At 47.0% G+C, this 17,296-nt stretch overlaps 1 protein-coding gene across 3 annotated transcripts in view; it reads left to right on the top strand.

Moving 5' to 3' along the window:
- CDC27 (cell division cycle 27) overlaps positions 1 to 17,296 on the top strand; it is a 1,228,661-nt gene that overhangs the window by 883,070 nt on the left and 328,295 nt on the right. For all 3 annotated transcript variants that reach the window (XM_078645032.1, XM_078645031.1, XM_078645033.1), the window contains exon 15: positions 9,191 to 9,308. In XM_078645032.1, the coding sequence (XP_078501158.1) occupies positions 9,191 to 9,308 (118 nt within the window). The remainder of the gene's footprint in view (positions 1 to 9,190; positions 9,309 to 17,296) is intronic.

Here is a 17,296-nt window from a genome sequence, read left to right on the forward strand (position 1 = left end):
TTTTCCTGTCGTGAGGTTGAATGTTCTCTGTCTCCCTGGGGACCTTTCTCTATTAAGCATTTGTTATTTTCTTTACCTTCCAGACTTTTAAGGGATCGTAGTGTGAAAGTATGATCAGGTGATTTGTGTGTTCTTGTTGATCTAGATATATTTACTTGTGTGCTTTACAGTCAGATTGGATTTTGGCTCATATGCCTTGAGTTTAACACAAATTTTCCCTTTGGAGATCCTGACACACTGATATACCACTCTTGGCAAGTGTACCCAACTCTCAACTCACATATGCACTCACAGTTAATACTCCACTCAAGATGTATATGCACTTATACATGTGTTTAATGAAATTTACAAAAGAATTTCTTTCTGTATAAAATCATTTAAAAATTACACCATATATAGCAGTACAATACAATGTATAAAACACAAATCACACTCAGTACACTAAATGACAATTGATACTGCCATAAAAAAAAACCTTGGAAAGGAAAAACACTAAAGGAAGACAATAAATGTGTCATATAGTTTGTGAACCAGAGTCAATAATAGCCAGCACACTGCAGGGGGATCGCTTCCCTGTCATTGTATATAACTGCTGACTCTCGCTCGGATTTAACAAGGGTGCTCAGCGTCGACGTGTTTCGGTGGGGCAATAATGATTAGACCACCTTCTTCAGGACTCAATATTTTTTCTTCCTTTCCTGATACTTGTAACATGATGGTATGTTAGTTTACACCGGTGCCGAAGCTCTCAGGAAAATGTTGCTCCGATCTTAGTTAAGATGACGGAAGCCTGATAATTCACTTATTTGGCTGTCTGTTTCTCTTTTTTTTAAAACATGGGATAAACAGCCCCGTTTCAGAAAAATGGTTATGTTCAAATAGCGCCCTCCCTGTTTCTAAGACTTTATTTGTAGGGTAGGCTTGTGTATAGTAAAAAACCAGAATACATCTCAGTCAATTCTTGATTAAGCAGGAAACTAGGTTTTTAGAGCCAAGCTTAAAACTGCCCTATTCGCTCAGTAGGTATGCCGATTCTGTAAGTTCCAGTAATAAAAGTTTCTCCTCAGCGCGGGGACACGCCGTTGTTGCGTCACCAAGCGCTCTATAAAACTCCCTAAATAGAAAAAATAGAAATAGAATTCCCCTTTTTCCAATAACCCGGAGAACATTCACATTGCGTTTTGTATACACGCATCTTGCATACTCCGGAGATTCCACTCTGCTTGCTTGTTCGATATATATGCCTTGTGGACAATTATTCCAACTGGTTTCCCTTTTTTGGGGTATTTTCCAGGGGCTGGATTTATTTTGTTCATCTTGACCTTCTAGGGCAAGTGTGGTCGCATGGGCTATATTTCAAGTGATAGTACCAGCCAGTTAAGATAATTTTCACCCAAAGTGTTTCATTGATGTTGCTATCTCTCTTATTATATTGTATGGTACTTTTGGACTTGTTTTTCAGTTCAGTTTATCCTTGTGTGTACACAGAGTTTACGTGTGTGTTGCATATATGTTTACACATGCCGAGATATAGTTCTGCTATATGTAAGAAAAAGGATATTGCACTTAATAAAATATTTATGGCAGATTCATATCTGTTCCATTGCTGTCTTTACGGGCACTGTGCATTGTGTGGACCTTCCGTTGGTCATTTTGTCTAAAAACAAAAAAAACACCAAATAAACCCTTTGTTTTAGAGATGCACTATGACGTTTATCTGCCTTGAATATTGGATTGATCTTCCCGACCTTGCAATGCATGGGCTGATTCATCTTGGTTTTTATGGGAAACTGGTTTCAAAGCCCTTTTTGGGGTTAGGGGGGGAGGACTGTTGTCGGATTTCTTCTGACAGGCTATTATCCTGTTCCCCTTGAGGCTTTGGTGTTTCTGTGCTTGTGGGGTTGTTTCTCATTTACATTGTCTGTGGTCATTGCGATGGTTCTTATGGAAAGCCATGCTCTTTTTTTCCTATCATTCCAACAATGGTCTGGTCTGTGAACAATTTATACCAGATGGTTCTCTTTGAGTGGTCTGTGGTCAATTTAGACTAGTTGGTTCTCTTTGAAAGCTTTCTTAGGATTAGTTTGCCAACTCTCCTCTGGGTGGGTATAGCGATGGTATTTAATTCAAAAGTTAAGGAATCTGCTGCTAGATGCCTCTATAGCAGATGAACAAGGTACTTACCTTCCTTAACTTATCTGGTAGAAAGACAGTCTAGCCACAGATTCCTTAACACCCTGCCCATCCTACCCACTCTGCGAACGATATGTAAAGTAAGGGTTATGCTCTTTTCAGTTCTGGTTTTATATACCAGTGATCACTGTTTCACGTAATTGTGTAATTCGAAGGACCATTTGGTCTTAAATCTTGACTTGGTATTGCCTTACCTTTCGTTTCCATTTACTTCGTCACAACATTGGGTCTTTCCTTATGGGTCTTGTTTGGGTATTATCATACCGTTTATTTCCATTATCTAATTATGTTTTAAAGATACATTGATCATTTTTTGGCACACTGTTTCCACAGCCAGTTTTTATAGTAACTCTGTGTTTTAGTGCGGAAGGTATCACAGAAGGAACTAACTTCTGCATGTGAGAGGGGACTTATGACTGCACTGACGTCACAACTGAAGTCGACCTAATCATGGAGTCATAAGGCGCCGGCAGGCAGAGGGAGTGCTGAAAATTTTCCAGATCCAGTCTGATGCCTGGTGAGAATTAAAAAGTTAAGGAATCTGCAGCTAGACACTGTCTCTACTAGATAATATGTTGCCGAAGGTAAGTAACTTGTTCGTCATTTGAAAATCATGTGGTTACTTCACATGAAGTGTCCTATTGCTAGGAAGCTGAGTACCACAACTTAAGCATACTGGAAGAACCTAGCAGAAGCACAACAACCATGTTTTCAGTTTTTTGCTGAAAATCAATTCCGAGGGAGCCAGCCGAAGTTCCACAGGTAAAGAGTTCCAAACTTTAAGACCCAAGTGTCTGAAGGCGCTGCCACCTACTATGGCTTTCCAAAGCCTGGGGAGGGAGTCCTGTTTTGCCACAGCTTATCTCAGTGATAATGTCCCGTTGGTAGGTGGGGCCTTGACCGGAAAGAGCTTTGTAACAGTAGCAGAGAGCTTGATGTGCTATTCTCTGATTAATTGGCAACCAGTGAAGTTTCCTCAGTGCTGTACTAATAAAGGCAGTTTGGGCTGGACTGTTCCCATGAGGCACAGGGTCAGTCTGATTTGCATATGGCCGTGTCTGAACTGGGGTGGCGGAGTGAGCTAAAGAATGATGATGGATTATACCCAGATCAGTTGACTGGGGGTGAGTGCTTGCATTGTTCAACACTCCGTCCATCATCCCCTTTGGTTTCGAGATCGCAAGCAGTATCGCAAATTGTATATTTCTTGTTGTTTTTAAACGCTGATTACAAGCGCCTTAAACGCTACTTGCCACACTTGTCAGACCTCCTGAGGCACAGCCGGGAGTGTCAATTTTGCCGCTTTCTAAATTGTTTATTCTGCTGTTTTAAAACCCACGCTCCTTCCCCCCCCTCCCTCACGACTTCAGGGCACTCACCTTGCCTGTGGAGACGCTGCGCAGCCGATATTATTGCTGCCGCGGCTAAACCCCTAAGGTAATCCTGCCGCCATTGCCTGCTCCATCACGGAGGCCACGCCCCCTTGAGGCCATGCCCACTCCGCTCTTGTATTTAAAGCGCTGACTACAAGCGCCTTATACACATACCTGACAGATCTCCTGAGGCACAGCCGGGAGTTGTAAATTGCCGCTTTTAAAAAATTGTATATTTCTTGTTGTTTTTAAACGCTGATTACAAGCGCCTTAAACGCTACTTGCCACACTTGTCAGACCTCCTGAGGCACAGCCGGGAGTGTGAATTTTGCCGCTTTGTAAATTGTTTATTCTGCTGTTTTAAAACCCACGCTCCTTCCCCCCCCCTCCCTCACGACTTCAGGGCACTCACCTTGCCTGTGGAGACGCTGCGCAGCCGATATTATTGCTGCCGCGGCTAAACCCCTAAGGTAATCCTGCCGCCATTGCCTGCTCCATCACGGAGGCCACGCCCCCTTGAGGCCACGCCCACTCCCTTGAAACTAGTCACCGACTATAAAAAATGTGCTTTCCTAGGAAGCGCAGCGGACGAGCGCAGCGGGTGCGACGTTTGCGCGCCGAAGGCGCGCCTAAGGCAAGCCCGTCTGCGCCCGTCCGCGCCAAGGTAGGGCCTTGGGCCCCTTATGCTGCCGGTTTTGACACTTTACACCAGGGTCAACTTCCGTCGGGCCCCCCCTACTCTAGAGATGAGCTCATTCTAATTGGTAAGCAATTTGCCGATAAAGGAATATTTTGTCTATCACCCTCCGCCCTCCCCCGAGCTGATGTGCTTCGCGATGATGTTTTGTATTGCGGCCTTTTAAACGTTAGGTCCCTGCCTAAACACTGCACAGAGATCCAACTACTGATCGACTTTCATGAATTGGACATCCTCTTCATGACAGAAACGTGGACACGTCCAGATTGTTTGGTCGATCCGGGATTTGCCTGCCCCCCCGGGTTTAAATTTCTCCACCTCCCTAGACCTACGGGTAGAGGTGGAGGTGTGGGAGTCATTTTCCGAGCCTCCTGTAACATTAAAATCCTTACTATTGACCCTACTCTGGGTACTGAGTTACTAGGACTCTCTATTCAGACCCACACCAGAAATACAGTCACAGGGATTCTGTGCTACCGCCCTCCTGGGGCGTTTTGCCTTCAGCAGCAACAAGCACTAATCACTACCCTAACCAATATCGCCTTATCTCATCAGAGGCTGTTTTTACTTGGTGATTTTAATCTCTGGCCAAACGGCATCCTAGACTCAGCTCTTAAGAACCTACTCTCTACCTGCGAAAGTTTTGGCCTCTCTCAGTTGACCTCCAAGGCCACCCACACAGCGGGTCATGTGCTTGACCTGATCTTTGCGACACCTAATTTGGTGGTAATGGGAGACATTCTTCCAATGGAGTGGACTGATCACTCATTGGTTAAATTCTTTCTTCACAAGACGACTGACCCTTGCAAGGCCCCAGCACCGACCAAGGAAATTATTTGCAGAGACTGGAGAGCCCTCTCACGCGCACATCCCTCGGGCGAATTGTTCCAGCTGCAACAAATCTTTGATGCGAACAATAGCACAGACGACAATTATAGTTCCCTTGTCTCCAGTATCTCTAAGGTGGTCGATACCCTTGCCCCCCTCAAAAACCGAACCTACAGGGGTAAAGACTCTGCCCCTTGGTTTAACGCCGACCTTAAACTGCTAAAAATGGATTGTAAACAAGCAGAGAGAAGGTGGAGACGGGACTATAACAATACGTGTAAAGACTCGTGGAAAACTAAGGTCCATGCATATAAATCGCTCATCAAAAAATCCAAAGCCGAGTACTATTCCTCCCTGATCTGTAACAACACCAACAAGTCCAGAAGCATTTTCAGTATCCTAAACAGTGTCACTAACCCGGAGTCCTGCAAAAACACGTTCGTCCCGTCACAAGAACTCTGTGACAACCTGGCCACTTTCTTCAAGGAGAAAATTGAACTTATCCTTAAAGATCTGGATACTCCTCTGACTGCTGGAAACCCCTCTTGCCCGAACACTGTCACTCCGGAGAATTTAGCATCCACCTTAGTTGTACCTCCAGAAGAATTCCTCTGCATGTGGCCACCGCTAACCTTCGACCTCTTTACTAAGGTAGCTAGAGGGATTGTGTCTGGGTCTCCACTAGACCCAGTACCCCCGAAAATTTGGAAAGAATTCGAAGCCGAACTCTTCCCCCCGCTCCATCTTATCTGTCAGCAATCCTTGCTGACTGGCACTGTCCCGGCCCACTGGAAACGAGCGTTGGTCTCCCCTTTGTTGAAGAAACCTTCCTTGGACCCGGACTGCTCTAAAAATTACAGGCCCATCTCATTGCTGCCATTCCCTGCTAAGATAGTGGAACGGGTGATCAGCAACACCCTTTCCATCCACCTGGAACATCACCTACTACTGGATGGGGACCAATTCGGGTTCAGGCCTGCCCATGGAACCGAAACTGCCCTTATCATAGCCATGAACGAACTTCAAAGGCGAGCAGACAGAAGTCAGGCATCATATCTGATTCTGCTCGATATGTCTGCCGCCTTCGACACGGTGAACCACAAGATCCTATTAAAACGCCTTTGGGAGGCAGGAGTGAGGGATACGGCACTGCACTGGTTCCACTCTTTCTTGTCTGACAGGCAACAAGCAGTATCCCTACCCCCTTTCCAATCTGCCCTCTCCCCGGTTACGCACGGAGTCCCACAGGGCTCTGCTATCAGCCCAATACTTTTTAATATTTACCTTAGACCACTCATTCTCCTTATCAAAAGCTTCGGCATCAAAACCATTAATTACGCTGATGACACGCAGATGATCCTCTCCCTGGATGGTGAGGACTCTATCTCCATTGAGGGCCTACATAAATGCCTGCGGGAGACATCAAGGTGGCTGAAGAACAATTCACTTCAGTTCAATGCAGGAAAAACCGAGGTGCTTTTTAACAGTGGCTCGAGGATTCCCCGTCCATTCCTCAGCAACTTCTGGCCCCCGGAAACAGCATCGATTGTACAGCCTGCGGTCTCTGTCCGCAACTTAGGGGTCTTGCTTGACCACAAGCTCAGCATAGAGACCCATGTTCAGAAAACGACGGCCTGCTGCTTTGGCATTCTGCGCTCCCTTAAGAAAGTTCTGCCCATCCTACCTACCCAGGCCCGCGCCCAAGTAGTCAGATGCACCATCCTGAGCAGGTTGGACTACTGCAATGCCCTCCTGCTCGGGGCCCCGGAGTATCTACTAGACAGGCTCCAAAGAGTTCAATCTGCGGCTGCAAAATTGGCCTTGGGGCTCCCGAGGCGATCCCATGGCCCAGCCGCCCTGGCACAACTGCATTGGCTCCCTCTCAGACAAAGAGTTCAATTTAAAGCCCTGTGTATTGTCTTTAGGGCCCTCCACGGCTCAGGCCCAGCCCCTTTACAATCTAAGTTTCTGTGGTATGCCCCTACCAGACAACTCCGCTCCTCTGATGCAAGGCTGGTAGTCACTCCCAGATTCAAGAAGGTCAGATCCGGAGGTAGATCTTTTGAGGTGACCGCCGCCAGACTCTGGAACACCCTCCCCATCGAGATCAGACACATCGATGAACTCTTACCTTTCAGGAAAAAGGTCAAGACTTGGCTCTTCCCGGGCTAGCCCTTGTTTGTTTTTTTTCCCCCTCTTAGATCTCTCTCCCGCTGCTCCCTTTCTCTTCCCCTAGCTTCCTCAGACTCTGTCAAGCGCCAGGATGCCTGCCATGGCGACAGTTGCGCTTTACAAATTCCTAATATATATATATATATATATATATATATATATATATATATATATATATATATATATCCAGGTTATTCAGACGCGATTGTGCGACATCTCTATATTAATATTACAGTAATCTAATCTGGAAGTAATCTTTGCCTGGACCACAGTCTTTCGGGCAGCCTCAGAAAGAAGGTGAAGGATTTAGGGATCTCAAAATCCTAAAACTCTTTCCTGAAATTGATCCCTTGATCTGGACATCAAACGAAAGCTCTTCATCAAACCCGAGTGCCCAGATGCTTCGGCTTGGGGAATGGTAGGAGGGCCAAGTACTCTAGCTACCATGCATTAGAACACGTGTTCAGGTGTCTGCCCAATACCAGGACTTTCTCAGTATTCAGTTCTAGACAGTTTAGGTCCATCCAAATGGAGACCTCAACTGTTATGAGTTGGCGTGATGACAAGCTGAGTGTCATCGGCGTATGAGATCACAGTAAAACCATAGGAAGCCATGAAGGTGCAGATAAACGCCTCATCAGCCTGCTTCCTCACCCTCTGCATGCTCTGGAAAATATTCAGATGGCTCTCCATCAACACCAGGTGCACCATCACCCAAGCCCTCATCACCAGCTGCCTGGAGTATGGAAGCTCCCTCTATGTGGGCATCACCTCACGACTGAGCTGACTGCAACCCATCCAAAATGCTGCAGCCAGTTTCATCCTCTACCTCCCTCGAGGAGCCCATATTACCCCCTTCCTCAGAGCCCTCCTCTGGCTCCTTGTCCAAAAAAGGTACCAGTTCACACTGCTGGCCTATGTCTACAGGCCCTGCACAACAAAAGACCAGCCTACCTCAATCACAGACTGATCTTTCACCAACCTGGCAGACAGCTATGCTCATCCTCCCTGTGCTTCACTCACGCAACCCACTTCCACACACCTTATCCTACCTGGCCACCAAGATCTGAAATTGCCTCTCACTCCACCTCGGTTTTTATTTTAACGCAGATAAAATTTAAAACACACTAATCAAGCACAGCTGAAGAATTTATTGGAGGCTGTTCTAACTTTAGGTTGCTTTCAAATTTGTCCTGATGAACACCCTGCTTAAATATTTGTAGTGGTCAAAACATAGACATTCTGACCAGTTGACGGACATGCATTGTAGTGTCTGCAATTTGTACTCTTAATTTTGAATCCTTTTTAGAAATTGAATTAGTGCCTAGGCAGCAGAATTTTTTTGATTTTATAATGCACTATTATTCATTTTCATCACTACTCACGATCTGTGGAGAATCTTTTAAATGTTTTTTGATTTGTAGATGACCTAATAGCATGCAGTGAATAAAAACAGTGTTTTCTCATATGCGGATGTAGACACTTTTATTAGGCCAAGTAAGCATAAACTTCAACGGTTCACCTGAGGGAGCCATTGTTTCATGAATGTCAAAGGGTACTAGGTATATATCATTCATGTTCAATATCATAGTCCCATCATCAGTTCAAATTTTCACTATTGATCAAAAGCTATTGCACTGATTCTACTGTTTAGATGTAAATAAGGGTAATACAGATTTGATTTTGAAGCAGAGGAGACGAGTGCCACTCGTGGTTCTCATGTCTTCTTTAAGCTTCTTTAAGCTTATAACCCCAATTTGTGCTCACAATATAACTTCTAAACTCACAACCAACTCACAACCATTCAGCTGCCTGTAGTGCTAAGTAATGGGAGAACATGCAGTAAATTGACAATGTATTCTTAATGTGTCTACACAGTGACCTTGAAACGTTGCTTTTGGGCCAATAACTTGCTATTGTTTTGCAGGTATGGGTTGGGAATGATTTACTACAAACAGGAAAAATTCAGTCTGGCAGAAATGCATTTCCAAAAAGCACTTGATATCAATCCTCAAAGTTCTGTCTTGCTCTGTCACATTGGAGTGGTAAGTAGATTATCTTTCATTTAGGCAATTTTTGCAGTTGGTATAACTATAAGTGGCAAATATAGGAGGCAACATTTACTTTGTGACTTAGTCTAATAAGCAATTGGTTGTATTGTGTCTGTATGCAAAGAAATGTAGTCTGATTTACTATGGGCAGCTGTGTACCCCCACATAATCAGCCAATGTGAATCTTGACAAAGGGTATTGCATGGAAAGGTCCAACTGTTGTCAGAAATAGGTAGTTTGATTATCGGAGATAATTGACTGTAAGAAAGTATTTGTAATAGGGAATGTTTGCTACTAACTTATCAGATAATTTGCTGATTTGAACTTTGAAAGGGCATGATGCATACTCTGACTAGTAATAGATCAGTTACAACTAAAGATGTTGGTAATGGGTAGACTTGGCTTAGCCTTGTGCATCTTTTGTGCTGTAAATTATTCTTTTAATATGAGTTTTGTATAAAAATGAACAGGGTGGTAACATGGTTACATATCCAAGTGTTGGATTCTGTATTATACTATAGCCTTGTGTTTTGTATGAGTTAATTGTTGCAAGTAACCTTGTTTGTCTTTGCTTTGAGTAGTGGTGTGTTTCCGAAGTAGTGGAATATAGTTGGAGACTCAGTTTGTTGGCAACTGGCGTTCTGCTTATGTTTCAGTATTTTTAAAAATAGTGTCCGCAAGAAACATACATGAATAGGGCCATGGTCATCATATGGGGCTCTATTACAATGTATCACAATATTAGATTCATATATTCCCATCAAAAGGGCTGGCCCAGTACCTAAAGGCACCCGTCATCCAGCAGAGGTTCATATTACTTTCAACTATCCTGGCGGCATATGTATAGACAGATACTACACCAGTCAAGTCAGCAATCAAAGGAAAACTTGTATATTTATTCAGAATCCTCATCATTAATCAAAGTCGCCCAGTGTGTTCTACAGTAATCCTGGAATGGCTCCTGTGTGTTTCTAGGCCTACTTTTATCTGCTATTAAAGTGCTGTGCACTTCACACGTTGACTTGCACCATAAGGCATCACATATCCAGCACTTCCAATGGCCAAAGTCACCCCACCAGGACTATGGACTGAGGAGTAATCCCAGAAAGTCCCCAGTCAACCACAACGCCCCTCCAGCATCCTTGAGCATCATATGTCCCTTATATCATGACAATTCTACGGCAACTGGTGACTAAAACATTTTAAAGAAGATTAGAAGAGAGCCATGCTCTGTAGATCACTGCCGACTCCCTCTAGTGCGCCATTGGGCCCCAAAAGGAAGAGAAGTCTTCCACCTTTAATTTAGCTGGCAGGTTTTCCCTGGGCACGGCGTCACTCAACGCCGATTCTAACGCTGATGGGGTCTTTCTACCCCTTTGTCCAGCCTCCTTATTTTAGACCTGTTCATCAGCCTTTGGAGGAAGGGGAGGACTGGGAAGGGTCTGAGGACCCTCCCACAGCTCAGTGAGAGTATGACCCGGACTTCTCCTACCGTGGCTACCGAGGAGGGTGTTGCTTAGGGCGGCCGAGGCCCTCTAACTCCCTACAGTGGCCGTTAGAACTAACCTCCTGACAGAAGTGCTTCAGCCGGCAGCTACCTCTGAGGAACCACTGCTGCCTTTTAATGACGCTCTTTTGGACACCTGGTCCAGGCCAACACAGAGGCTCCTGTGGATCGGAACGAGGCCCGACGCCATCGCCCGGCCCCTTTTCCTCTCCCAACACCCCACCCCTGAGAGCTTGGTTGTCCAAGCCTCCCCGTCCCAGAGTGCATTCCCTACCGCACCCCTGGACAGGGTATCCAAGAGGGCGAAACAGTTTGGGAAGAAGATTTATTCCTCCGCCAGTTCAGGGCGGTTGTATGACAATCCATCGTACTGAATCACATCGCGGTAATTCACATCGCCGTCACTACATCGCAAATGCAGTCACATCGGTCGTTTTAGCATCGCACGATGTAGCAACGCAAATGCGGCCATGCAATAGGATCGCATGTCACATCGCGCGACTTTACATCGCGCGACATGACAACGCGATGGTTTAGCCCGCAGCACCAGGGTAGTGTGTGAGACCCTGTATGCAACTGTGAAACTCCCGCATTCGACAAGTGGAGGACCGCATGGTGCACGCAGCAGGAACAACCATGCACTGAACTCCTAGGACTGTGTACTCTATGCACACTCTGTGTGTATAGCACAGCGCGGGACAGAATGCGCCTCTGTAGCCCATGCACACTCCCATGTGTACTGACGTATATCACAGTGCTGGACACAACGCGCCTATGTACTCCATGCACACACACACACTCTCTCTGCGGCGGTATCTCACAGTGCTGGACACAATGTATTACTGTGCTTCATGCACACTCCCATGTGTTGTTCTGCAGTTCCTGCGGGCCCTCCATTTACAGGACCAGGATGCTCGTTACACTCAGTGAAGTTTCCAAGCAGTTCCGGCGGACTGCACACTTCCAGTCGTCATATTCGCCGCAGCATGATGTACAACATTTCTGGGCTTGCTGCAGGAACCTTATGTGAGTTTTTGCCTGTGCTAATATTTATTTACCCGTCATCCCTGCCGCCTGCTTAAGTGGCCCCTTAAAATGACTGCCAAAGAAGTGTCCTTTCTGTAAGTGCATTATCCAGGGCACGGCTGCTCGGTAATTTTCCACCCTCCCAGATACTACCCGCGCTGATTGTGCTTAAGTTGTTTAGTAGCCTGTGTCTGTCAGCGCGGCGCCCTGCACGGCCCGCAGGGCAGGGCCAGCCTGCTCCCTGCGCGCACACTGTCACATTACAACCTGACAGCCACACAGCGCCTGGAAGGGATGAGCGAGGCACCAAGGTGAAGCGAGGAATAGACATCACTCCAGCAAACAGGAGACAAGAACAGCAAAGCACACCAGTGCCCCCACAGCACCCCCCGAATCATCAGCACAGGCGGCAACAATTACAGTTCAAGTCCTTATCATTCACGGGCTGCAATGCCTGGGAGTGTGCGTTTAGCCTACCATCCATTGCCACCGTCAGCGGCACTTGTAGGTAGACAGCCCTCATTCCACCCATGTAGGCAGCTTTTATGAAAGCATCTGTCTCTTTAGTCATCTGTTCACACATGAGTCTAGTGTACCATCCATCCAGCCGTCAATCTATTGCATAGCAACATACCAAATGACGTACACAACCACCCCTGATGTACATCTTCACCTTCCGTCTGTCCGTCCGTCCATCTTGTCCAACACCCAACGATGCAACCGCCCATTTATCTGTCAGTCAATTAATTCATACATTCATCTGTTTAGCGATTCGCCTATCCCTGTAGGCATCTTTTTAACCGACTGTATACCCTTTTAATCTTCGTTGTGTGCTCCGCCCTTCCGTTTAGCCATCCACCCATCCAGTTACCCTTTGGTTACCCATCCACTCATTTATGCATTCATTCATCCCGTTTTGGCTGGCCATCCTTATGTACGGATCCATTTAGCAGCCGAACAAACCTTTTATCGATTAAATATGCGTGTGTGTGTGTGCGTCTAATATCATGTTAATTTGAACACATGTAAGTATATTTTTGTTAATTATAAAATATATATGCTCTTGCTATGAGTAGATGGTAGGAGGCTTGAACCTCGTCTGTCAGCACCAAAGTCTGTCTATGTTTCCGTCAGACCACATGTTGTTGCAGTGATTGACGCTGATGTTTCGCTTACTTAAATAAACATACTTCCAACTATGCGCTGCTTTGCTTGTTTGTGCTCGCATATGTGCTGCTTCCCATTTTATGTAAATTGTGCGCTTTAGTTGATTGGGTTCGCATATGCGCTGCTTCTCTTGTCAAACATTGTTCTTTATTAATTGTGCTCGCTTTATTTAAAGTGTCAGCATATGCGCTGCTTCCCATTTTAAGTAAATTCGATGTCATCGTTAACGATGTAATAGTAAATGCGATGCACTAGCATGCGTCCTGATGACATGCGATGTGATGACGTGCACGATGTAATCGCCGCGTTGCAATGTCAGCGCGATGCGATGTATCCGATGTAAGGGGTGCTTCCCGTTCAGGGCTACGGTTTGTGAACACTGCATGCCTCTTGGGCTGTTCTTCTCATTCTCTGTGGGATACGGTGGCGCAAGTGCTGCCTCAGTGTCCGGAGGAGGCACGGACAGTGCTCTCTCAGGCTATTGCTGAGGGTAGAAATGCAGCAAAGTTCACTATACGATGTGGCCTTGACACCGCCGACTCGCTGGGCAGAACGATCTCCACTACAGTGGCGCTCCGCCGCCATGGACATCCATCGCTTCCTCCGGAAGGAGAAGTTCAAGATGCTAATCCTGGCTCAGGTCTTGACTTCCCTGGACTCTGGAACTGGATGGTAGCGTTGGACCTGCAGGACGCGTTTTTCCACATTCTTGTCCTGTCGTCCGACAGGCGTTACCTGCGGTTCACAGTAGGTCACAAGCACTTTCAGTTTACCGTGCTCTCCCATTGGCCTTAACAGTGCCCCTCAGGTGTTCACGAAAGTGATGGCGGTGGTCGCAGCTCATCTGCGCAGATCTGGGGTTTCAGTCTTCCCCTGTATCGACGACTGGCTGTTGAAGGCGGGCTCGCCCCAGACAGTTGTCTCCCACCTCCAGACTACAGCCGACCTCCTGCATTTGCTGTGGTTCTCCATCAATGTGCAGAAGTTGCACCTGATTCCCTCTCAGAAGCCCCTCTTCATCAGAGCGGTTCTGGATGCGATGCAGTTTCGGGTCTATCCTCCTGAACGGCGAGTCCAGGATATTCAGGCTATGATTCCGATCTTTCGGCCTCTATCCTAGGGTTCGGTCAGGATGACCGTGAGGCTGCTGGGCCTCATGGCCTCCTGCATCCTGCTGGTCACTCGTGTCAGATGGCATACGCGGGTTCTCCAGTGGGCGCAGCATCAGGGCAACCTGTCCAATTTCATCCCGATCTCGGAGGGCTCTGCACAGCAGCTGCAGTGGTGGCTCACGAACCGTCATTGGGTACAAGGCAGATCCCTCTCCCTTCCCCAACCGGTAGTGAAGGATGCGTCCCTCCTGGGATAGGGGGGCCACATGGGAGAGGTGGAGATCGGAGGCCTCTGGTCTCCGGCGTAGTCCAGGCTCCATATCAATCTTCTGGAGCTCCAGGCAATCCGACTTGCACTGAATGCATTCCTTCCCTCTGTCAAGGGGAGAGTAGTGCAGGTGTTCACAGACGGCATGCGGTACTGCAACAAACAGGGTGGGGTGGGGTCGTGGACCCTATTTCAGGAGGCTCTGCGCCTCTGGATGTGGCTGGAACATCAGGCATTTCCCTGGTGGTTCAACACCTGGCAGGTTCACTGAACTCCAGGGCGGACGAACACAGCCGCAGGTGCATGATGGATCACGAATGGTGTCTTCACTCGGACGTAGCGCAAGGTCCCTTTCAACAGTGAGGAGAGACTTGGTCAGATCTATTCGCCACTGAAGAGAACACGCAATGTCAGCAATTCTGCGCGTTGGAATTTCCAAGGCTGCATTTGCTAAGCAATGCTTTTCGGCGATCGATTCCCCGATCTGACTGCCTCTTCGGGCAGATCTTCTTTCACAGCAGCAGGGGACTGTACTCCACCAGAACCTCTCCAGTCTTCACCTCTTTGCGTGGAGCAGTGGATTCCTTTCAACTCGCCTCCTGAAGTTTGTGATGTCATTCTGGCAGCCAGGCATCCCTCCACTAAGTTGGTATACGCCTGCAGGTGGAACAAATTTGTGGCATGGTGCACAGTAAAGGCTGTGGATCCTCTTTCTGCCCCTCTATCAAAAGTTCTTTTATTCCTTCTTTCTTTGGCCCAGCAGGGCTTTGCTCTGGGCACTATCAAGGTTTACCTTTCTACTATTTCGGCCTTTCTTAGGCTCCGTGATCAGCCCTCTCTTTTCAAGTCACCTGTTGTAAATAGATTTCTCAAAGGCATTACTCATCTTTTCCCTCCAACTCCTTTCGTCGTGCCACAATGGGACTTCAGCCTGGTTCTTACATATTTAATGTGCGCTTCTTTCGAGCCTGTTCACAACTGTCCTTTTCGTCTACTGACTTTGAAGACTGCTTTCCTGGTTGCCATTACCTCTGCCAGGAGAGTAAGTGAGCTCCAAGCTCTTTCTTGTAAACCTCCTTTTCTATTGGTCCATCCGGACAGGTTGTGCTCAGGACACGTCCATCCTTTCTGCTAAAGGTTGTCACTGCCGTTCACATCGGGCAGACCATCACTTTGCCCACCTTCTTTCCACCTCTGCATCCTTCCAGAGAGGAAGAGAGGCTCCACCGTCTGGACCCAAAACTTGCTCTCTCCTTTTACCTGAACCGCACACGACAGTTCCGGGTGGATGACCAGCTCTTTTTTTGGCTACGTTGGCGCCAAGAAAGATCGGGCCGTACACAAGCAGACTATCTCCCCATGGGTCGTCTTGTGTATTAAAGCCTGCTATTCTCCGGCTAAAAAGGAGCCTCCGTTTGGGCTGCGCGCCCATTCCACCAGGGCGAATGCAGCCATCACTGCATTGGGACGTGGTGTCCCCTTACAAGACATCTGTCAGGCACGTGGGCCTCGCTGCACACTCTTACTAAGCACTACTGCCTGGACAGCCAAGTCCGGAGAAACGGCTTCTTTGGACTTTCTGTTCTCCGGTACTTCCTGGTGTGACCTTTTTTCGCAGACCCACTACCGGGGTTAGTATTGCTGGGGTCTTTTCTAAGGTAAGGAATCTATCACTATGTGTATCTTACAGATGAACAAGTTACTTACCTTCGGTAACGATATATCTGTAAGAAACATTAGTAGTGATAGATTCCTTACCGCACCACCCATCCTCCCTGTTTTGCGAACTGATTTCTAGGGTTAAGGTCATCCCTTTCAGGGCCCTAGTTTCAAGGCACAAGTTATCAGTATCTTGCACGGCTCTGCATTCCTGGCACGGAAACTCGTGTACAAAACTGACGTCAGCGCGCGAGGGCGGTGTCTAAGCTGCCGCAACTTCATCTCTGCGACCGCGATGCCAACGTCAGACACGGAGCCACGCGACGCCACCTTCTGACGCGCAGGGGTACAGCTGACGAAAACTTTCCAGATCCAGTCTGACGCCTGGGGATAATTCTAAGGTAAGGAATCTATCACTACTAATGTTTCTTACAGATATGTCGTTACCGAAGGTAAGTAACTTGTTCTTATTTATTTATTTATTAGTATTTTGTAAAGCGCCTGGTTACACTAGCAAGTGTGTCCCCGCGCTGTAAATGCTAATAGTAGTTATTAGTTGCTCACGCTTCTTTCGGTTTTAGTCTTTGGGGAAGAGGATTGTTTTCAAATCTTTCCTAAATTGTGGCTCCGATGGTTCTGTACGCAATTTTACTGGCAGCTGGTTCCATTTCTTGGCAGTCTTGACTCTGAAGGATTTGCCGCCCATTTTGGCTGTTTGGACCTTCTGAACTTGTACCTGCCCTGTGCCACATGATCTCAGCTGGCGGGTGGGTTCGTACCATTTCAGAAGGCCATGTAGATATCTTGATCCTATGTCATGTAGAATGCGATGTCCTATACATAGGGCTTTAAAAGTCACCCGTTCCCTGATCGGGAGCAAGTGGAGGGTTTTCAGAGCTTTTTTTGATGATGCTCTTCTGGGTAGATGTAGGATCAAACGGGCCGCTGCATTTTGTATACGTTGAAGTCTAGAGAGACTTTTTTCGTTGGCCCCTAGATACAGTACGTTCCCATAGTCTAGTCTGGATGTTATAAGGCTATGGACTAGGGTCTGGCGTACTGATATGGGCATAAGGTCCAGCGTTTTCCTAAGAACCCGTAGTATCCCAAAACAGGTGCCTGCCACTTGTTTGGTCTGGTGGTCGAGCGTTCGGTTTTTGTCTAGCCAGACCCCTAAGTTCTTTACTAAATTGCTTGGTGTGGGCAGTTCACCCAGTTCTTCCGGCCACCATGCTGAGGTCCA

This window comes from Lissotriton helveticus, chromosome 5_1 (genome assembly GCF_964261635.1).
Source record: "Lissotriton helveticus chromosome 5_1, aLisHel1.1, whole genome shotgun sequence".
NCBI classification, from domain to species: domain Eukaryota; kingdom Metazoa; phylum Chordata; class Amphibia; order Caudata; family Salamandridae; genus Lissotriton; species Lissotriton helveticus.